Source organism: Aphelocoma coerulescens, chromosome 3, assembly GCF_041296385.1.
Source record: "Aphelocoma coerulescens isolate FSJ_1873_10779 chromosome 3, UR_Acoe_1.0, whole genome shotgun sequence".
Classification (NCBI taxonomy): domain Eukaryota; kingdom Metazoa; phylum Chordata; class Aves; order Passeriformes; family Corvidae; genus Aphelocoma; species Aphelocoma coerulescens.
In genome coordinates this window covers 50,899,241-50,921,827 of record NC_091016.1, presented here as the reverse complement: position 1 = coordinate 50,921,827, position 22,587 = coordinate 50,899,241, and the positions used below count along the sequence as shown (strand labels likewise).

Here is a 22,587-nt window from a genome sequence, read left to right as displayed (position 1 = left end):
GTAGTAGAAAGAAGCAATGTATTCCAGATTTAGAATTCAGTATGTGAAAACTGTTTTTCTTTCTTCTTGAAAAGAAGAAAAGGGTAGAATCAAAACCTTTCATTCAAGATGTGTTTGAAGGGGACAGAAATGTTTTAGGGTTTTTTTTTCCCCTTCTCCCCTCCAGTGAATCTCCAATCAAAATTATTGTAAACATGGGAGAGCCATGTTCAGTTGAATCCTTTTCCAGCTGGGTCACTGCGTTGTAGATTGGAAAGAGTGAGTCTGATTCACATGTCTAAAGGTTAGAGAAATGGTTCCCATACAGAGACTGTGACAGAGAAGAGAGCAAGCTGCAAGCCCAACAGTTGTGAGACTGAAAAAAAATGTGGTCTACTTTTGTGTTCAGTAAATGTGTTTTATATTAAAAAGCCTTTGGAGTGGAGACTGGAAGTTCCCTTCTTTTCATGGCTAAATTTCCTAACCCAGAGCAAAAGCAGTTCATGCTGTCTGTCTCAGACTTGCATAAAAATGGAGCAGCTTTTACAAGATGGTAAGAAAGCCAAAGTCATCCTGATGTGATCCCCTCCTAAGACTGATGTGAATTTGTATATTTGTCACATAGGTTTTAAGTTCTTGAACCACTAAGCTCTTGCACAATAAAGTGACTGGATTGAAATCAAAAAGAAATTAAAAAAACCCAACAAAACTAAATGGCACACCAAAACCAGCCAAAAACTCCAGCTGATTTCCAAAGAACTTGCCCTTCTAGGCATTAAGAAAGTAGCCCCATGTAATTGAGCCCTTCAGGCTGGACAGAGGAAGGTCTGAATCTTATTGAAAGTGCCAAATGCTTTGCTGCATCCAAGAATGAAATCCTCAGAGGCATCTCCAAAAGGAGACCTGCAGGCAGAATGGGGATTTACTGTTGAAAGCTAAGGCATCCAGAGAGGCCAGCAAGGTTAAGCCACAGCTAAAACAAGGTCTGTAGCCTTCTGGATTTAGGTGCCAGAGTGCTGACAAGCTTTTGCATTTGTTGCCATGTAAAGAATCTCAGTTGTTTTTAAGTGGAACCTCTCTCATCTTCCACCCTTTCTAGAAGAAAAGACTAAAAGCAGTATTTTGGTAATGAATGATGGATCACTTTCACAAATACTTCCTAAAATTAGAAGCATTTTTCTTTTTCATCAACTCCCCCCCCACCCCCCCCCCCCCAAAAAAAAAAAAAAAAACCCAACCCAAAACCTGAAACCCCAAGCCTCCTTGAACTAGAAGGTTGTTACTCTCTTGACTCACCAGATTTACTGGGTGTAATGGAATGAATTGGAGAAACCTAATTTATGGCTAGTGCAGCCACAAGGAGGCAGGCTTTTCCTGTGGAACTGGTTCTTATCCTGTACATAGTGCTGGTTTTCCCTTCAATATTCTGGTTTTGTTTGGTTTTCTTTTTTTCTTTATTTTGGAGCAGACTTTTGATAGGTGACTGTACTGGAGCTAGCTGAGATGAAATAAAGCTAAAGGTAAAAGGTAATGCTTCATCTTGAGTATGTGACTGATTAAAAATGTCTCAATCACTGGGTAAAGCAGGGGAAAAAGAAGCAAGCCTTGTGAGTTCTTGTTCTGTATGGATAAAACTTTAAAATAACTTATTTCAGCATACACAAAGTTTTTGTTTGTTTGTTTTTTGGAACCCCTCTACTACTTCAGTTACTGCTAAAGGAGGCTTTTATTGACATTATACATAATGACACACATAACACTCTTGCTCTCTTTCTGCATAAACTACAGATCTAGTGTACCTAAGTGTTTTTTTTTTTTTTTTTTTAGGGTTTCAGTAAGGAGGAAAGGATATGTGTCTTAACTTTAGATTCATTAATCTGTTTGTGTGCAACTTGAGTGTTTCTCTTGAGGTATGTGAAACAAGGGGGTTAAAAGTAACCACTCCAACTCTGCTGGTTTCTTTCATCACAGGAAGGCATTGCCTGCTTTAATTTCTAAATACTGTTTACTTTGCTGCATCATTTTTCATGTAACTTCAGTCCCTTATGTGTTGTGACACTGAATGTAATTTCTGATACCTTGACCTTGAGACAAGTGAAGATACTGGTGGTTAAAAAAGTCAAATTGTCATGTGTCCTTTTCTGTATCCTTCACTTCCTGGAAGGTGCTAGGAGATAGAAAATTATGTTTCGCTCTATAATAGGTAACAGTTTCTGCTAATAGATCTTTCTTTTATATGATTCTATAATAAATGGGAAAGAAATTAAATGCCTAGGCACTTCAATAATAAATCTGTCCTCTCGCTAGAATGTAAATGTCATACATGTATATTTTCTTAATCTAACGTATGTCAATTGACAAAATTACAGTCTTAGAAACTCAGTCACTTATTTTTATGGATTACTTCATAAAACTTAACTTTGGGTTTGATGAAAAGGTGGTCTATTGCAAATTTGGTGCAGTCTCTTTAGGTCTGTCACTGTATTGGGCTATTCTCTTTTCCTCTCCTTTTTTAAATGCTTCAGCAAGGGAGTTTTTTTGCTTGTTGATATGTAAGGACATTGAGAAATTAGTTCTTTGCTAGAAGACCTGTGCTGTCCCCTGCAACCTGCTAGGTTAGAAACTGATGACTGATGCCAGTGCTATATCTCTTGGATTACTGTTAGCTGTTTGCTTCATAAATGCAGAAGTAGAGCAGGGCCATAGATAGAAGGGGTTGAAGAAACAAGAATGACTACTTCGGTAGTTTAATACAAAATGGGGTAGTTACCCACCTTTCCCCATTATTTTTCTGTTTCATGTGGGTGTTGTAGCAGTGTGCTGTTCTTCTGTTATTCCATTGCTGCTATGGTCTGCTGCTTTCTGGGATCTCTGTGTACAAAGTTTGTAAATTGTAGTGATGTCCTTTTGACAGATGCAGTTTAAAAATAAGGTAGTCCACTAACTAATTGTGCATGTGCCTTACCTGTTTTTGTCCCATCAGTCTTGTGATTTGAGGTGTATTGGAAATAAATGCCAGTCATTTTTTCTTGTGTGTTCTAGATACTTCCAAAAATGGAACAAAAAAAGTGATGTAATAGCACTTTTTTTCTAATTTAGAAAAGGCTCAGTATGACTTCAAATGAAGTAAAAAAATATTACAAGTTTCATCTCAATGGTGCTACCTCATTTGTCCTTTAGACCAACCTAGAATAAAAATATAAACCATTTAAACATATCTTAGAGAACTTATTTCTTAGTCTTCAATATTTTATGATCATTCCACATTTTTCCCTTGGAAATCCTATTATTTTTTCCTCTTTTGTCTTGCCCATCCTTTTCAGTTTTTCAGTGTGATGTGTTATCTAAGTGCTTGTATATAACTGATACTGTTTGGTTAAAAGGGTGATATGTCAGATGAGAGACATGGTATTGCCTACTAGCTGCTTGCAATGGTACTCTACTACAGAATAGAAGAGATGGTGCTGGGTATCCCAACAAAGTGACTGACCCTTGTTGCGTGCTTAGAAGCTGTTTAAAAACAATTCCACCAGGCATCCTAGAAAATGTGTTTGCTTGGCTTTTGGTAGCTACATGTAATTTATAAATAATTTAATACACAGTACTTTTGTTTAAGTTAAATCTATTTGAAAAGAAAACATTAGGACACAGTTTGTCCTATGAAGCTCAGGTTTTAAATGTAAACTGCTCAAATTAAGTCAGTGCAAATGACTTGTTTTAAGTTGATTTGGTCCACCTACTTTTCTTAAATAACCTACTTTTGACAGTAGTTCAGCTGTAGTGGCACAAAGCAAGATATAGCCAGGTGGTGTACAGACAGTTTTTTAACTCCCTGCCCAACAGTGAAATCGTTATTAGGACTTAGGAGAAGATGTGTATTGCTAATATGTTGGCAATGCCATGTGTTGGCAAATCATTTGAATTCTAAAAATGAATCTGCAGGAAGCAATGAGGCATTTGCAATTTTTTCAGGAATGTCGGGCTGAATGTCATTGCCCGAATATATCAGGATATTGTGGAAGTGGAATATCAGTGTGGGTGTTACAGAAGGAAACTCTAAGCAGGTTGTTAAAATTACATATTGCCATCATGTAATGCAAAGTGGTGGTATCTTAAGCTACATAAGTTTTAAAACCTGGGTGCAGTCTTTCATGCTGTTTGTTTTGAAATAAGTAGGGTGCCCTCTTCTCTTCTACTTTTCCCTTTCATTTAAGCTTTCAAAGGAATAAGGGATGGATTGAGGAGGGAAGATGGGGAAAAAGTTGTGTCCACATCAGAATGTTAGGTTTGTGTGTTTGGGATTTTGAAGACAGGGCATAAGAGAATCTAGCTAACACTAGAATTGAACCATTTCATATTCCCTTTAGGTCCGTAAAGTTCCTTCACAGAAATCTTTGTATGGTGGACCTTTCCTGATAAGTGGAAGTGAAGATATTTAAATGTGTGGTGTTGTTTCCTTTCCCTTTATTTGTTACTAAAATATATTTGGAGAATGAATTTTTTTTGTGGAACCTGTATCTCACTGACACATCCAGAGTACATGTTTAACTGTCATTCTCTTAAGCGTTCATTTGCCATGTAGTCTTACCATGAATTAACCAGGCCTGTACTATTTGTGTCACGTGACAGTCAATAATGATTAAGAAAGTGAAAAAAATCAGCATCTGTTTTCTTTCTATAAACTGAATCCCCTGTTGGAATGTAGCATATTTTAAACTTATATTTAGCTTTAAGATAGGCTTTTAAAAATTGTTTATTTGTTTGTGTGTTTTTCTTGGTGCTATCACCTTGAATGTTAAAAGCTGTTTTTCTTCTGCAAGAACAAGGTAACTTGTTAATATGACTGGCTTCTAGTGTAGCCTGTGCAAATTACAAATCTGATCAAGACTTTTTTTATTTCTAGTTGACTTTTCATCTGTCTGAATTGTTTTATTTTTCCCACTATCCCTTTTTTATACACTGGTTTTGTTAATTGCTCAGGGTACCTGTATTGTCATTTAAACAAGTTAAAATATGCTAGTTCAAATAGCTCCATCAACTGACAGGAGCACATTTGTGTAAAGGGACTATGTAGACAGATGTTAGTTTTGAGCTTTGCTTGTGCAATTCAAATGGGAGAAGAACAGGATAGTAAAAGAACAGCAAGTTTGAATTTTAGAGCATTCCATATATCCCTGAAATTGCTATGTAGTGCACATCAAAGGCAATAATTTGGATTTCTCTTCTTTATAACTATGGTCTCTTATGGAAAAAAAAAAGAGCCTATTGAAAAGGTTGCAAGTTCAGTTGTTAATAACTTTTCTGAAGTTGTAAAATTGTCATAAAACCTGGGTGCTTTATTAAGGGAAGCAGAGAATAACTAGCAATTCTGCTGAGTTCAAGCATTATCAAAGTGCAATAGACTGCCTGTACTGAGTAACAGATCTGCTTGAACAAAAGAACTTTGGCCAAGGAAAGACTATGCAAAGAATTGGCACCCAGCTAATGCTATTGTGTATGAATTCTCAAAGAGCTATGACTTGATGAGGAGAAAATGTTTTCTCCTTGTATTAAGTTCCAAATGTTTAGCCACCCTGGAGATATGAGCACAGCTGAAATTTGTTACTAAAATAAATTTTCTCTATCTGGCCTGTTGGTTTACAGATGGTCAGTAAATACATGTGTGTGTATATATATGGATATATGCTTCAGTGACATGAAGGTTTTTAAGTTGCTTGGTTTTTTTTTTTCTTGCTTCTTTTAAGTGAAATGGAAAAGTCTGTTCACTCAAGCACACTTTGACTCTCTTGAGACCTTGGTAAGGAAAAGGAAAGTTTTCTCCTCATAAAGTACTTCATTTGGTAGCAAACTGCTCCGGACTAATGGTGGATCAGCCTGGATACTTAGACCTTACATTGTTCCAATGTATTGGAAACATTGCTACCGGAAACTGGGAAATATCCCTACAGCAAAACTGCTGCTGTGGTAGGTGTGCCTACCAAGAGTGTGGGGGCAATGGAATTGCAGTATCTCTCTGCTGAAGTGTGTCACAAAATTAGGTCTGCATATGTTGTCCAGACAGTGTAATAAGTTCTTGTTGTGGGTGGTGGCATGGCTTCTGCTGCAGTGGAATGCCAAAGTCCTTCCGGTTAGCGTGCCAGACCATCCATCAACTGCAGCCTTGGCATTATCTGTGTGGAGCAAATAGGGCTGTTCTTTAGTCCTCTGACTTGTGCTCTCACAACATGTGTTGCTTCGCCAACACCCACTGAATTGAAGATATGCTATGTCGTTTAGCCTCAACAAACATCAGTCTGACTGTTCCACCATGTGGAATAGTTATAACCCATATATGCTTTGTCAGTGAGTACTTTAAAAAGTTTTAATTAAGGAAATGTTCTTTTTTGTCCCACTAACACAGCATATACCTTTCTTTTGGTGTACTCTGAAAGTGCTGTGGGTGAAGAGTAATGTAGCAAGTGCTGTAAGGACCTGATGAGAAAATCAGAGTTTGATTCCTAAAAGAGCAGAGTCATTCTTAAAACCTCTGAAACTGATAGACGTCAATCAAAGACAATGTCCCCACCCCATATGCTAACCTGTGTGCCTTTCATTAATAAGTACATCTTAAGAATTTACAGGTCTTAACAGTTAAGTTAAAAGGCATTTGGAGTCTGAAATGTGAGGAATGAGACAACTCTTTTTAGAAATTAAAACAATTTATTAAAAACAGAAAAATTGAAAAATTGCAAAAAAAAAAAAACTAACAAAATATAAAAATTTGGGATCCAGATGGCTCGAGAGATATGCCCCAGGAGCGCAGGGATTCAGGAACTTTAGGCTTAAGACAGCTCTGAACCTCAGGTAGAGAAAAAAATAAACTTGCAGTTTAGGTTGGTCAAAAAGAAATCTATTTCTAAAAAGCCCCTAGAAAGGGGTAGGCTTCTCCAGCACTGCCTTAGCAAGCTGGAGAGGAAGGGAAAATGAGAGACCACGTGTCTTTTTCTTCCTTTTATAGCTTTTGCTCCGCCCACAGTCCGCCCACAGCCCACCCCCCTGGTTCAAGGCGGTTGGTGTTTTCCCCTTGACAGACCACCTCTGTCCACCAATGGCTCCTCCTGGTCAGAGGGGTGATATTAGTTGAGATAAGGGTCATGTGCTTATGGGGGCTGGGCTGTTTGTTGCAACTGGGGTTTTTAAAATCTGCCTTGAAACCAAGATACAAGTAAAACATAAAAAAATACATCCAACACATCTTAAAACACTTGTAAAGGTATACAGTAAACACAGGAAGATCATAAAAACTTGATTAGTGTACCTGGACTGATGGATTGCTTTAACATTCAATTTAAAAATATTAAGCTCAAATTAATTAAGGCACTTAATATGCAAAGACCAAGCACAAATAGGGATTTCATGTATGACAAGTCCCCCCTTTTTTTCTTATGCTCACATCTTTGGTCTTTGCATTTAAGTGGAGGTGGATAACTCTTCAGGGATAGATTCAAGCTCTTTAAAACTGTCCCACACTTGCTGGGCAATTTTTCTCTCCTTTCTAGTTTTCTTATTGTTACTATTATTGATATGCATAATCTTTTGAGCGAATGGTGGACGCTGCTGTTGTCCTTGAAGATCCTGGATCAGTGGCATGCTTTGGACGACAGTGGTGATTAGACAGATGAAACAAGGGATTAAACAAGGGAGAAAAATAAGTCCTGTAAGGGAAAGTCCAACAATAATTAAAGCTTTCTTCCACCATTGTCCTTGGAGAGTAGAGGTCTTGTGGTGCTTCCCAGAAGTGGGGTTGTATACTTGCTGCTGTAATCCAGTACTTGGAAATTTGTGGCAGGACAGAATATGGATTTCCTTGATCCCAGCACTGCCAGAGTTTTTTAACAGGATTCAAAATGCAATTTTTGTTTTTAACCTTTTCTGCAGACCAGAATACATCTGGTTCTTGAGGTATCCACCAATGTTTTTGCCCATCAGTTACCAGGTACCTTTTACATATTGTCTCACCAACTTCTTCTAAAAATTTTCTTCCTTTCCTCCAGATGCATTCTTCTCCAATAACAGTATTGCTTAGCAGCCAGGTTTCATTGTCATGTCTGGTTGTGGGGGAGAGATTACTCAGTCGGAGTAAATCGGGGGGTCCAAGACTGACTCCCCGCCAAGGCCAACTCTCCGATTCTAAAGTTCCTCCGCACACCCAGCAATTTGTTAAATTTAGCTGTTGTCCAATCCTTTCTGCCAGGTCAATAAACAAGTTTTTCCTTGACATCAAAGGATTGTTTTCTTTTTGTTTTTCCTTTTCTTCTATGACCACCTCTTGGATCAGGTCAGTGTCATAGGTCTTTCTTTTTAACAAATCTTCTGTCTTGGTTATGTATCTAAAATTGAAACAGAGCCAATCGTCTTGGGAGGGGCACTCTCCCTTCTGCTTATGTATTTGGGTGCCAATGTTTTTGCCAATCCAGTACTTGTGACCTTTTTCTGAGCAGATACTCAACCTTGTTATGTTATAACAAGATGGATTAACATAAGTATGTGCTCGGAAAAAGTGTCGAATTTGAAATGAGCCTCCTTCTGCCTGGTACACAGTCTTGTAACATCTGTTACAGCGGCTGTCGGCTGCTTGTGTAAAGGGAGGCCAGAGGACCCAGAGACAGATGACACTTAGTAGCAGGATGTTGCTCACTTTCCCCTTTTGGCATACCCGAGAGGAGCTGTCAGCATTTGGGTTGCCTCTGCTGGTGGGGCTTGTCATCTTTGCTTCTTTCGTCCTTTCTTTAGGCATCTCACCTTCAGATGGTTCTTCAGTGACCTCAGGCTTCTGGAAACTCATGGTTATTTTAGGGTTGGCCTTGTCAAAGATTAGAGTTATCGTGCCCATAATTTTGGAGTCTGATTGGACTGTTATTGGAAGAGAATGCTGGCTTCAAATGGAGCCTTACTATACAGTTGATGTGACAATATGGTTGTGTGAAGGCAGAATCTGTAAAAGGGAATAACAAAGAACAGAATTAACAGCAAAAATATTTTCAACTTAGTTTAACAACTTGTAGCTAGCACTTATTACTGAGGTATAACTGGGGAAGAACTGGGAGTACAGGATTTTATTAACTTGGAGTGAGGGATGCTGAGTGGAGCTTTCAAACAGGGTGTTTAGTTTGATGGTTTGTCTGGAGGTTTCTTCTCTTCAATTGGTGGTGCCACCGGACCCTTCACCCTCTTGACATGCGTCCAGCCCTTTTCAAATGTCCGGACAGCTGTTTCAGTGGTTAGCTGGACCTGAAATGGACCTTCCCAGGATGGGGTTAATGACTTTTCTTTCCAGGATTTTATTAACACCCAGTCACCTGGATTGATGTGATGTAAATTGAAATCAAGTGGGGGAGTTTGTGGTAGAAAACCTCTTTCCCTTAGCAACTCTAGATTTTTGGCAATTATCTGTACATATTTTTGTACATTGGTGTTTCCACACTCTTTCACATTCAACTCTTGTGGTGTAGCAAGGTAGGGTAATCCATACAACATCTCATATGGTGAACAACCCAAATCAGATCTTGGCTGTGTCCTGATTCTAAGAAGAGCAAGTGGAAGGCATTTTACCCAGGTCCATTTTGTTTCCAGCATTAATTTTGTGAGGGTGTTCTTGATTGTCTGGTTCATCCGTTCCACTCTCCCAGAGCTCTGTGGGTGCCACGGGGTGTGTAATCTCCAATTTGTTCCTAATTGCTGAGCCAATTGTTGTACAATTTGGGAGGTAAAATGAGTACCTCGATCTGAATCTATGCGGTGGACTATCCCATAACGGGGGATAATTTGCTCGAGGATCACCTTACTCACTGTCTGGGCTGTTGCATTGACAGTTGGAATAGCTTCCACCCAGTGGGTAAGGTGATCAACGATTACCAATAGGTATTTCCACCTCTGGACAGGAGGCATTTCTGTAAAGTCAATTTGAATGTTTTGGAAAGGCCTGATTGCTAATTCAATTCCTCCGCCCGTGTTCTTTTTCATTACCTTTTTGTTAACTTTTTGACAGATTACACAGTCCCGGGTTATTTGGTTGGCTATTTCATAAACACCAGTGCATCCAAAGGTTCTGAGATAGTGATCCGCCAGAGCCTTTGAACCCCAATGATTGCTTTGGTGGATATTTTGTAGAATTTCTCGGGTTAAATTTTTGTTTAAAATTTGGCGTTTATCTGGTAAATACCAGCGGCCTTGAGAATCCTCATTGGCACCAATTAAAACTAATTTCTGTTTTTCCTGATCAGTAAAAATGGGCGTGGGTAAAATGTTAGTTTGTGGAATAGTGTCAGATGTGGTGGTGTTAGCTGGAAGTTGGTTTACTTCCATCACTTTTACCTCTTCTTCCACTGCTGCTTCTTTTGCTGCCAAGTCTGCTAGGTTGTTCCCCCGAGCTTCTTTTGTGGTTCCCGATTGATGACCTGGAATATGCACCACTGAGATCACCTGAGGCAGTTGCAGTGCTTTTAGAATTTTTAGGATCAATTCCTTATGTAGGATATCTTTCCCTTTGGTGTTTAGGAACCCCCTTTCGGACCAGATTTTTCCAAAGGTGTGGACTACGCCATAAGCGTATCTGGAGTCAGTGTAAATGGTCCCGATGCTTCCTGCTAGTCGGTGGAGTGCTTTTTCTAGGGCATAGAGCTCACAGACCTGAGCTGACCAGGTTGGTGGCAATCTGCCCTTTTCTAGCACACACATTTGGTGTCCATCGACCACTGAATAGCCAGAGCATCGCTTTCCATCCACCACTCGAGATGACCCGTCAATGAAGAGGATTTCCCCTTCATTGAGGGGACAGTCCACCAGGTCCTCTCTGACTTTTGTTTGGATGTCAATTATCTCAATGCAATTGTGTTCAATTTCTTTTTCTGATGGGGTCCCATAAAGAAATTGAGCTGGATTTTGGTGTGTACACACAACTAACCTCAGGTGGTCTGAGTGCATGAGAATGGCTTCATATTTGACTATTCTTGGGTCAGTTAACCACTCTGCAGCCCTGTGAGCTAAAATGGTTTTGATTGAGTGTGGTGTATGCACTGTCAAGTCTCCACCAAAAATGAGTTTTTGACTCTCCGAGACCAGAACAGCTGCTGCGGCGATGGACTGGATGCAGACGGGCCATCCTCTGGACACTGGATCTAGTAATTTGGAAAGAAAAGCAACTGGCTTCCTGACTCCTCCCCACTCCTGGGTCAAGACGCCATAGGCAACTCCCTTCTCCACATTAACAAATAGATCGAAGGGTTTTTCTAGTGAAGGAAGGCTTAAAACAGGTGCTTTTGTTAATTTCTCTTTCAGATTTTGTAATTTTTGTGTGTCTGAATTAGTCCAATTAAAAGGTTCTTCTTCTATTAGTTTTTCATATAAAAATTTGGCAGATTGTGAATACTGATCAATCCACAGTCTGCAGTATCCAAATAAGCCTAATAATTGCCGGATTTCTCGTTTTGAAGTTGGAGGTGGTAGATTTAGGATTCCTTCTACTCTTTCAGCACTGAGTTTTTTTGTGCCATGGCCAATTAGATGTCCCAAATACTTCACCTCCTGTAGCACAAATTGTAATTTAGGTTTTGACACCCTCAGCCCGTTCCTCCCTAGAAAATTCAGTAACTGAATTGTAGCAGTTCTTACCGTAGACTCCTGTTCCCCAGAGAGGAGCAGGTCGTCTACGTACTGAGTTACCTGAATCCCTTCGGGTGGAGAAAAGGAACTTAGCAAATCTTCTAGCGCTTGGCCAAAGAGTGTGGGTGCCTCGGTGTACCCTTGAGGCAGGCGAGTCCAGCGCAGCTGCTGCCTCCGTCCAGTGTCTGGATCCTCCCAGGTAAATGCAAAGATGTCTCTGCAATGAGAATCTAGAGGACATGACCAGAAAGCATCTTTAAGGTCAATAACAGAGAACCAGGCATGTGCTGGGGGTACCCGACTCAGGAGTGTATAGGGGTCCTGCACCAGTGGGTACCTGGTTTGGACTCTCTTATTGACCTCACGCAGATCTTGTACAAGCCGGAATGACTTATCTGGTTTCTGGACAGCCAAAATTGGAGTGTTGTAACTGGATTTGCAGGTCTCAAGAATTCCATCTTGTAATAAGTCCATGATAACAGGCTTCAGGCCCTTTCTTTTGTCCTTGGAGAGGGGATATTGTGGTACATGTACTGGCTGGCTATTTGGGAGCAACTCAATTGTTAGAGGTGTGATGTCCATTTTTCCCCGGTTGCCAGGTTTGGCCCACACTACCGGGTCAATGTGTTGCTCATCTACTAAAGATAAAACAAACAATTTAGTGGTCATTTTTCCACCCTGCGGTACCACCCCAACCCTCAGAGGTATTTGGAAGTCACGTCCTAAAAGATTGATCCCAGCTTGAGGTAGGTATAGCACATCCCCTGTATGGGTACGTCCTTGTATGGAAAGGATTACATTTTTAATTACAGGAACAGCAAAGCTTTCACCATTAGCACCATATATATCTAATGTATCTTGAGAAATAAAACATCCTGGAGGTGTTTCAGTGACACAGGTTCTTTCAGCACCTGTGTCCACTAAAAACTCCACTTGTTGTCTCTGGGGTCCAGCTTCTAATTTTATCAAGGGCTCTTTAAGATGTTTTTGCCCCAGAGAATAAAGCCCCTGACCCCTTCAGTTGTTCAAAATTTGTCCCTCCATTTGAAGGACTCCTTGATCTCTCTGCTTTTTAAAACAGTACCACTGCCCGTGGCCTGGTTTATTACAGTATGTGCAAATTAACCTCTCAGGTCTTTGAACAATTGGGTTAGGTTGTTTATTGCAAACACAAACCTGTGGCTGTTGCTGAGAGCAGATTTGGGTTTGCTGTTGTGGGATGCCCCTTTGGGAAGTTCTTTGTGTAGGAGGATTGTGGATTGGAGCATTAGTACTGTTATTCATTATTCGGCTTTTAGCCTTCATCCTCTCTTCATCCCTCCTAACAAAGACTTTTTGGGCTTCCTCCAGTAATTCATCTAGTTCCCTCTCTGGCCATTTTTCCAATTTTTCTAATTTTTTCCTGATGTCAGGCCAGGAGTGAAGCACAAAATGTACCTTTAGCATAGTTTTGCCTCCCTCACTGTCTAAGTCAATGACAGAATAAAGTTGAATGTTATTCCTTAACCGAGCCATCCAAGCTGTTGGGGACTCATCCTTTTCCTGTTCCCCACAAAATGCTTTTTTCATATTATTAACTCGAGGAACAGCTTCTCTAATCCCTTTTATAATTAAATTTCTGTAGTCCTTCATGTTCCTCCTGCCCTCTTCTGAATTTGGGTTCCATTCAGGGTCTGTCAGTGGTAATTTTTGTTCTCCAATTGGGCCTTGATTAGAATTATTTTCTCTGTCCCAGACTGTCACTCCTGCAGCTCTAATCAATTTTCTTTCCTCAATGGTGAATAAGGAGTGAAGGATGGATTGTATCTCTCCCCAATTATAAATATTAGGGCCGAGGAATTGATCAAATTGGTCAGCTAGACCAATGGGGTCAGCCATCAGGCTTTTCATTTCCTTTTTAAATTCCCGTACCTCAGATGAAGCTAGAGGTACAACTACATAACCAATTCCTCCTTGAGCATTTCCCATGGGTACCTCCCTAAGAGGTAGAATTTTAGACTCATGGGGAGTGCTAAGGCAGGTGGGACAGTCAGGTGTTTTAAATGATTTCTTTCTAGTGCAAGATGCTGGGCCATCCTGGCTAGAAGAAATCCTTTGTTTGGTTGTCTTTTTGTGAGAGCAGGAAGGAACAGAATTTTCTTTTTCACTTTCATTCTCATTTTCTGAGTCCCTTTCGATTGGGTGGCTTGATGAAGGAAGGACCCTTTCTTGTTCAATTTGGACCCTCCTTTCTGGAGGAGTTACTGGAGGAAGGTAGTCTAGGGGGTCCCACTTTGGTTTATTTAATTTAGGTTTTTGTTTTTCTTTCTGTTTGTGTTCTTCTGCAATGGAAAAAATTTGGTTTGAATTTTTATTAAGTCCAATTGAATTAGATTTAGTTTCCTCTTCCAATTCTATTTTTTGCTTTGGTCTTCATTTTGTTTTTGCCAATAATTTAACCAAATTTTAGCATAGTCTAATTCATCAGAATGTTTTGGAGCTTTGTAATGTACATAAGAATGCAAAGCCTCACAAAGCCATTTTTCAGAAGACCCATACTTGGGCCATCTGAGACCATCTTTGTTAATTCTATGTTTTGGCCACTTAAAAACACAGTACCTAATCATTTGACACTGGTCTTTTTCTTTAGTTAAAAGATTTTCTTCCCACTTTAGGAGCATTTGCCCTAACGGACTGTCTGGGAAGATTTTGTATTTCTTCATTAGGTCTTTCTTTTTGCTATTCGCTTGTCCCATTTTGTTACTGGGAAGCAAACAAGCAGCTAGTGCAGAAGAAAAAAATTTTTTTTTTTTTTTTTTTTTCTAATTAAATAAACCAAAGTATTGTATTATATAAAACAATTAAAATATTGCATAAGGAAATAATATTACAAAATAACCTAAATTCAATACACTATCACAATAAAAAAAAAATGATAATAAAGTTATAAGCATAAAATACAATACAACTAATGTAGAGAAAAGCAAGCAGGGTTAGTAGATATATGATGGCGAATCTGTGGGAAAAAAATTAAATATGGCAGGCTGGTGAGAAACAAATATGGTGCAAGAAATATTAATTTTAATTATAAAAAGAATAATTAGTGAATATTTAAATTGGTTAAAGTATGACTGAAATTTAGATAGTTTTATACATATATACTTAAAATTTAAGAAACAAGAGTTGTCTTTATTAGCAAAGGAGAGATAGATTAAAATATTTATAACCAAATTAAAGGAAAAAGATTATAATGAATAACACAAGCAGTAATTCAAAATATCAAAGTAGTGTCTTATGATTAAAGCAGATAAAGCAAATTACAACTACAATCCAATAACCCAAACACTCCAAACTAACAGGAAGTATAAAGGTGCTAGATAGCACTGACCAGAAGAGTGCAGCTAAAACAAGTTCACACATGCACTTAGAACAGCAAAAGGGGTGCAGTTCAAATTAAAAGGACACAAAATGGCGGCCGACCACGTGGCGGCCCGAAATTTCAAAATGGCGGCCGACCACGTGGCGGCCCGAAATTTCAAAATGGCGGCCGACCACGTGGAAACCCGAAATTTCAAAATGGCGGCCGACCACGCGGCGAAAAGAAAAAGAGAGGGGTTTAAAATGAGGTTTCTCCTCAGTTCTAGACCCGAGGAGACTGAGACACTAATAAAAATGAATTTGGGGCTGCGCACACCCCTAAAACGTGGAAACCTCCCCCCAGAAAGGCTGATCACCACACTCGATCCTCCCCTCTGTGTCTCTAAAGGGGTGATCCCTCGTGGTGCCCTTAAAAATGAACCCTTTCAAGCACACTCACACACACACTGGGGGCGGCCAACCCCCCACACACTCTCTCACAAAAGGAATTCCACTCGGAGGTTCCCCAAAAACTAATAGCCCTTAAAAAGGGTAAGTCCCTAACTAAGTTCCCTTTAAGAAGGGTTCAAGCCTTACCACAAGTCTTTCTCCACCGGAGGTGTCCTTTCTCTGCTGCAGTAATCCTTGTGGGAGCCCAGAAAATCCAAGGAGAAAAAAACCAAAAAACCAAAAAAATCGCAAAAATTCAAAAATAGTAAAATTAACCAAAATACCTGGATTTTAGGGCAAAAATAGGATCCCGGAGAGCCCCCAAAAGAGTTGTGAGGAATGAGACAACTCTTTTTAGAAATTAAAACAATTTATTAAAAACAGAAAAATTGAAAAATTGCAAAAAAAAAAAAACTAACAAAATATAAAAATTTGGGATCCAGATGGCTCGAGAGATATGCCCCAGGAGCGCAGGGATTCAGGAACTTTAGGCTTAAGACAGCTCTGAACCTCAGGTAGAGAAAAAAATAAACTTGCAGTTTAGGTTGGTCAAAAAGAAATCTATTTCTAAAAAGCCCCTAGAAAGGGGTAGGCTTCTCCAGCACTGCCTTAGCAAGCTGGAGAGGAAGGGAAAATGAGAGACCACGTGTCTTTTTCTTCCTTTTATAGCTTTTGCTCCGCCCACAGTCCGCCCACAGTCCACCCCCCTGGTTCAAGGCGGTTGGTGTTTTCCCCTTGACAGACCACCTCTGTCCACCAATGGCTCCTCCTGGTCAGAGGGGTGATATTAGTTGAGATAAGGGTCATGTGCTTATGGGGGCTGGGCTGTTTGTTGCAACTGGGGTTTTTAAAATCTGCCTTGAAACCAAGATACAAGTAAAACATAAAAAAATACATCCAACACATCTTAAAACACTTGTAAAGGTATACAGTAAACACAGGAAGATCATAAAAACTTGATTAGTGTACCTGGACTGATGGATTGCTTTAACATTCAATTTAAAAATATTAAGCTCAAATTAATTAAGGCACTTAATATGCAAAGACCAAGCACAAATAGGGATTTCATGTATGACATGAAAGAAATACTTAAGTAAAGTAGTGAGCAGTGGGATAGCAACCATCAACACTTCTTTGCATCCTGAGTTTTCATACATAATGTCCAAAAGATGGAAAGGCTTGACTTCTTTGTACAGCAAAAAGTGTGTCTGAAGGCACTTGTTTTGAGGAAACTTTTTTTCCTCTATAGGGACATAAGTGCATAAGTGTCATTTAGCCTGGTAGATTCTTAGCAGAAAGATTGAACTGAGTGACAGATTTTTGATACCACCCCTGGGTTGTCACAAGACTTAGAAATATGTTAGGGAAAAATGTACACTGATCAGGGAATAAAAAAAATGATGTTGAAGGACTTCTCTTTAATGACTATCAGGTTTGTGAAAGGCTTGGTAAGAATGCAGTATGTCTTGTTCAAGTACAATTTCTCAGTTATTCCTAATACTTCCTGAATATTCTCTAGTAAAATTAAGCAAGAGATTGATTTTGATGTTCATGTTAGCCTAGACCTAAAATATCTGTCTTTATACAAAGCAAAAGCCATTTGCTTAAAAATCCATTTCAGTTACCTACTGAGATAACTAATGCTTCTTGCATCCTGGGAACAATAGCAAGAAAATCAAGGCGTTAAGATCAGCCTGCAATCATTTAATGTTCTCTCTCATGTGCTTGCAATTCTAAGAGCCAGAAACTTGGGCAAAACCTGGTTTTATATGCTTGGTTTGTCTTGGTGTGTGACTTTTCAAATTTTTGTTTGTTTGTTTTCATTATTATTCTGTAATGGTGGCAAATGTTTCAGATTTGGTCATGGTTTTTTCTTCTTTTAGTTAAGCATGTAGAAAGTATTTTTGACAGTTTCAGAGTACATTTGCTAGGTTGTCTCTGTATAAGTAATCCTTTTTTTGATAAACTGGGATGTTGTTAACATTTTTCAACCACATTGGAAACTCTGGTGAAAAGATACCACCACTTGTTCAGGACACTTTTGAATGTTGTTTGCATTATAGCACTGTTTAGAGTCCTGGTTCTATTGTGCCAAAGATTGAATCGTCATAACAGGTTATTTCTACGCCATGAACTTAGAAAAGGGCTTGCTCCCACCAGGCTTTAGATACCCGAGTGTGAATGTTAGCTGTGGTCATATGGTAGAAATTCTCATGTGGTTATCTCTTGGTGTGGCCTTTTGCTCAAAACCAAACTTTTTTTGCCCTCAGCAAACTATATTAGATAATTGGCTTTTATGGATTAAGTCTCAGTAATTGAATGGACTTCAAGAAATTTTAATATCCCACGTTATACATCATATGGAAAGGATAACTCAAGCTTTTCAGACTTCAGCATTGAAGTACAATGGGACCTGGTGCTTTATGCTAAGCTTGCTAGAGTATGGATCTGGAGCTGGTACTGTCAGGCTATGCAGGGAACCACATCTAGTGTCTAATCCTAATGTGGTTGATGTTGACCACTTCTGAAACCCTCAGTTCACATATGTTCAGTTTGGTTTAGAATTGTGATATTCTAATGTTTATTTCCAAGAGCAGCTACAGCTCAGAGGCAGGCAACAGTTTGGAAATGTCATGGTATTTGTTCAAATTAATTGTGATTGTGGCTGTCATTGCATGATGTTGTTATCCCAGTTTCTGAGCTAAGTTTCCAATGTAGAAGTATGGAAGAAAATGGATGTAAAAATGTTCTTCTACTTGATGAATATTGTGTATCCTGTTATGAGTGTTTTTTTCTAAACTTAGAGAAATGTCCTTGGTGTTCCTAAAGGTGTGTTGGAAAAAAAAAAAAAAGGTATGTTAGGGAAGTTGTTCAATGCGTCTTGGGGCTTAGGAGTACTTTGGATGTTAATTCCTTTGAATAGTTTGCAATGCCTGAACTGATTGCTCTTTCAGTTTTGCTTTGAAGATTTTTTTTTTTTTTAAGGGAACTTATACTTGAATGATTTGGTGAAGTCTTTTGGAAACTTTAAAAACTATCTTAAGAAGCGTTGGTTTTAGTACATCCAGTTTGTGATGAAAGGCAGTTTGTAATGTGTAATAAGCAGGGAGTTGGATGCTGGTGGGTTGTAGGTAGTTGATCGTTTTCTAAGCCATTATCGTCTTTTAAAAAAGATGTGACTGGTAGAGCTTAAGGAGAGCACCACTGTACTTAAGATGGTAATTTCTAATAAAATACTCTGGAGAAACACTGTCATTATCTGAGTTTGAGACTCTAAGCACTTGTTTATGAATGCAAAACAAATGTCTGTAGTTGGCTTTGATTACTAACACTTTTTTTTGTTTGAGTCTTACATACCATCTTATTTTGAGTTTATTGCTAGCTATATGTTTATATAGTTTATCCCCTTAGCTATATGACTGTGTCACTTTCCTCTTGTAGTGTCATGATGCTTTGTCAGAACCTCATGGCACATGGTGTATTTTTTTTAAACATAAGACAGGTTTTTAGGTGGAGATTCTATTTTATTATACAAGTGAAGATAGATGTAGAACTTATTTTGGCAAAATGTGTGTGTGACTTTTGTCCTTGGTGGTTTTTTTTTTTTTTTTTACTTAAAACTAAGACAGTGGCCTTTTTGTTGCTACTGATAATTTGTTTGCTACTGTTTGTTGTACAATACTGAGCATATTTCTCATACAAGATTCTTGCTTAGATGTATGAACTTTGCAGTAACACAGCTTGATATCTGCACTTTCAAGTGAGCTAAAGATATTCGTCTGCATTTGTCTTCTGTAGGCTAAAGTAATGCATGCCCTATCTTGGAGGAAGCTGATAGAGAGGGAGCATTAAATGATCAGTCTGGAAAACCTGATTTCATGTAAGTGTCTTATTAGAATAATTAAAAAGCTTTTTGTGATCAGCTAGGTCTTGTGGATATCAGCTTTCTAGCACTGAATTCTTCTGTCAGCTGGAGGACGAAGAGTCTCCAGTGGGAGAGTTTTTTTGGAAGTATGTCAGTTGCTGTTCTGTCAACTGCACGATGTTTTCATTTAGACTGTTCTCATGCTCTTACTGGCAGTAGGCTGTAGCAGCTGGGATGGCAGCATGTTTGCTTTCTTGTGACATGATTTAGGCTTCTTTTTCAGGCTTATCAGTTTAGGACAATAATTGTGTAGTAATTTTTTCCCCCTGTATTTAAATGGCTTTTTGCCATTATACAAATAGTGAAGAAAATGGCAATGGAATCATAGGAAGTGCTAGTACTGGCTTCTCTTCTGGTTTTGGAAGTAAGAGTTGTTGCTGCATGCCTGAATGCTATTATTTGCCCCAGTTCAATGATCAAGCACTTAATTCTTTTCTTCCACAGAATCACAGAATATCCTGAGTTGGAAGGGAGAAAAAGCTTTTCCCAGGTCTGCCAATGAACAGCAGTGTTTTCCAGTTACTGCAATGATATTAGAATGGATAGAACTACTGGTGAGATGGGAATTATTCCAATTGTACTCTTTGAATAGAAGCATAGCATGGTATGGGCTACATTCCTCCTGTTTTTGAGTGCTAGCATGCATAAATGTGTGGTCTTCATTTGTCCATGTTAACCTGAAGATTGATCCCCTAAATACTTTGGGCTAGTATAGCCTATCTCACATGCAGCACTGTGTAGTTTTTCAACTGTTAACTTAATTCTGCCTGTTTTTCTGGAAGTGCAGTTCTAGCTCTTATGCTCATTCAAATAATAGAGATGACTTTAACATACCCTGCCCTGTTATTCCTTTGAGGACTGAATATGTACAGCAGAAGTTGTATTAGTTCTATTTGTCCAGTTTCTGTGCTGTGCTCCTGGGTTTGTATTTGAATCTCTAGCAGCTTTGCTCTTTATCTCATAGTTGAAAATTAGGTACTGTGTAAATAAAGTGCTTGTTCTTTTTCCGTGCAAGAATGTAAAGCTACTGATACTGACATGGCATATTCCCGACATGCAATAAAGAATATAGTATAAGAAGTATTCTTGGGAAGTGTGCTGTCTAACCAAGACCTTAAAAAGACAAAGTTAGATGCACCCTTGATTATTTTCCACTAACTAGAACTCTTATGATCTTAGGTTTAAGAATTAAATGATTGTGTATTGGTAGACTATGAAAAGAAATATTTCAGTAAGTAACTTACAGTAGGAACTGGCTGTTCCTATTTTTGATGCATAAACCCAGTGTTTCTGTGAAGGAAGAAGGGCTGCAGGAATCTAGTAATTTTAATAGTATCTGGCACACACTGACATTTTACTTGTGTTCTGCAACAGAAAAGGGAGAGATAATTATACAGGCTGCTACTTTGTTTTAAAGGCTTAGTAGCTGTTGTACATAATTCTCATCAATTGCCAACAAAGCATCCTATGTAAGAGAAGGAAGAAATGGGTTGAAGATAAGCTGCAGGTCATAAAAAAAAAGAAAAGGGAAGTAAAAGGCTATACTTCTTTAAAATATCTATCTCAGAAAATCATCACAAGCCCTAAGAGAACAAATGTGTTTTTGCTAATCTTACTGTTCGTATAAAACCATGCCTGTATTATCTGCACTCTGCATGAAAGTCAAATCCAGTTGAACTGAAGAAAATCTGGGGAGAATACCATGCTGCAGAGTTTTTGGTTTTTTCCTTGGTTCATTTGTACTAATGGCAACAATATATAATCTTAATTATTCTATTAAGTCCTCTTAGCTTTGAGTCTTACAAAACAATAGTTTCTGTGCTAAGAATAGCAAAGTAGTTTCAGACTGAGATGTTCAATATACTTATTTACCAAGTTTGCTTGCAGACAAAAGCAATTATTTTCTATTAAGACCAAACATGAGTGGAAAGCTGTTGCCTTCATGTTTATTTGGTTGTGTGGGCTCTCTTATCCCTTTGCTTGACCACTCGGTCACTTCTTGACAATGCGGCTGATTTATTTCTTTTTCAGTCATGTTTGGATTTTAATGATGACAATTGGATTTTCTCAGACTGTCAGCTGCCTTCAGATTTGCATTAGCAGAGAAGGAGGCTTCTAGAAATGGAAACCACGTCTGTCATGGTACTATGGTGTCTTTCTTGTCAGCTCTGAAGTATGGCATGTATAGAGAGAAATTAAATATATTGTGTATGCGTGTTCAAATCTAAGCAAAGATACAATAGTCATGGTGTATGATCCTAGGACACCAAGTGATTTTGATTGTACCCACTTTTGATGGATACGTTTCCAAAAAACTTTCAAGTTGCAGTAATATGTAAAAATCTGGGTTTTGTGTAGCCACAAATCATATTACAGAAACTGTTGGAAATACCCATCTGGGTCAGAGAACTCACAAGTGAAGTTACAGCTTTAAACTTGCAAAACTAATGTATTGAAAATCTCTTAAGAAGAGGGTCAATTTATTCTGTAACCATCACTGTGACTCCAGCTATTGAAATACTGAGTTTAGGTTAGCTTCAAAGCTAGAGTACGTGTCCCTTTTTTTGCATTGATGGCTGTTGGAGAGCTCACAGTAACTTTTGGCTGGCAGTGAATCAGATTCTGGAGCGTGGATTGCCTGTAGCCCCCTGTGTCTTTGTGTGGTACAAAACAGTTGGCACTGAACTTGTTTTTCAGTCTTTCTTTCTTCTTGGGCCGTCACTCCTGCTAGTAAGTGGCACTGGCTCTAGGAGTGTCAGTGTCTATCTATCTTAATGTTGCACTTAATCTTATTTCCAAAGAGATCAGAAGGTGTTTTGAGAGATGATCTGCAATTACAAAAGGCAAATTAGATTGACAATGTAGTTTTCTTGCTGGGCTTGGGTACCTACAAATTTTAACTTGTTTGCTATTTTCGCAATGTGTTTTTTCAAACTCTACTTCAGTGGTATGCTTGGACTGTTCATTGAAGGAAGCTGTTTATTTCACAACAATGTTCATCTGCCAAGGCTCTATTTTGCAGCTGCTTTTTTAGAGATGCACTAATTCTGAATGTGTTGGATGTTCAGCATCTCTCTGTCTACCTTTGTTTCCTAAAAAAACCCCTGTCTTGTCATGTTACTGTAAAAAAAAAAAAAAAAAAAAAAGAGTGGTGATTTCTACTATTGCAACAAGAAATAACAGGCCCCATTTTTCCAAAATATTTTTACCATTTGATCTAAGCATGCTATTTTACTTTATAAACTGTCTGCTTGAGA

At 38.7% G+C, this 22,587-nt stretch overlaps 2 protein-coding genes across 2 annotated transcripts in view; one reads left to right on the top strand and one right to left on the bottom strand.

Annotated features, from left to right (window-relative positions):
* Positions 1-22,587, top strand: part of GALNT2 (polypeptide N-acetylgalactosaminyltransferase 2) — a 106,200-nt gene that overhangs the window by 3,330 nt on the left and 80,283 nt on the right. The gene's annotated exons all lie outside the window — the stretch shown is intronic.
* On the bottom strand, positions 7,212-15,791 carry LOC138107230 (uncharacterized). Its single transcript, XM_069008513.1, has 3 exons — positions 15,553-15,791; positions 10,333-10,415; positions 7,212-8,953 (listed from the first exon to the last, which is right to left on the bottom strand). Exon 3 carries the CDS (start codon positions 8,849-8,851, stop codon positions 7,535-7,537), a length of 1,317 nt encoding a protein of 438 aa, XP_068864614.1. The 5' UTR covers positions 8,852-8,953; positions 10,333-10,415; positions 15,553-15,791; the 3' UTR covers positions 7,212-7,534.

What these genes read in the sequence shown, in the direction of transcription:
- LOC138107230 (XM_069008513.1), bottom strand. Translation starts at nt 8,851, where the DNA reads ATGGGCACGATAACTCTAATCTTTGACAAGGCCAACCCTAAAATAACC.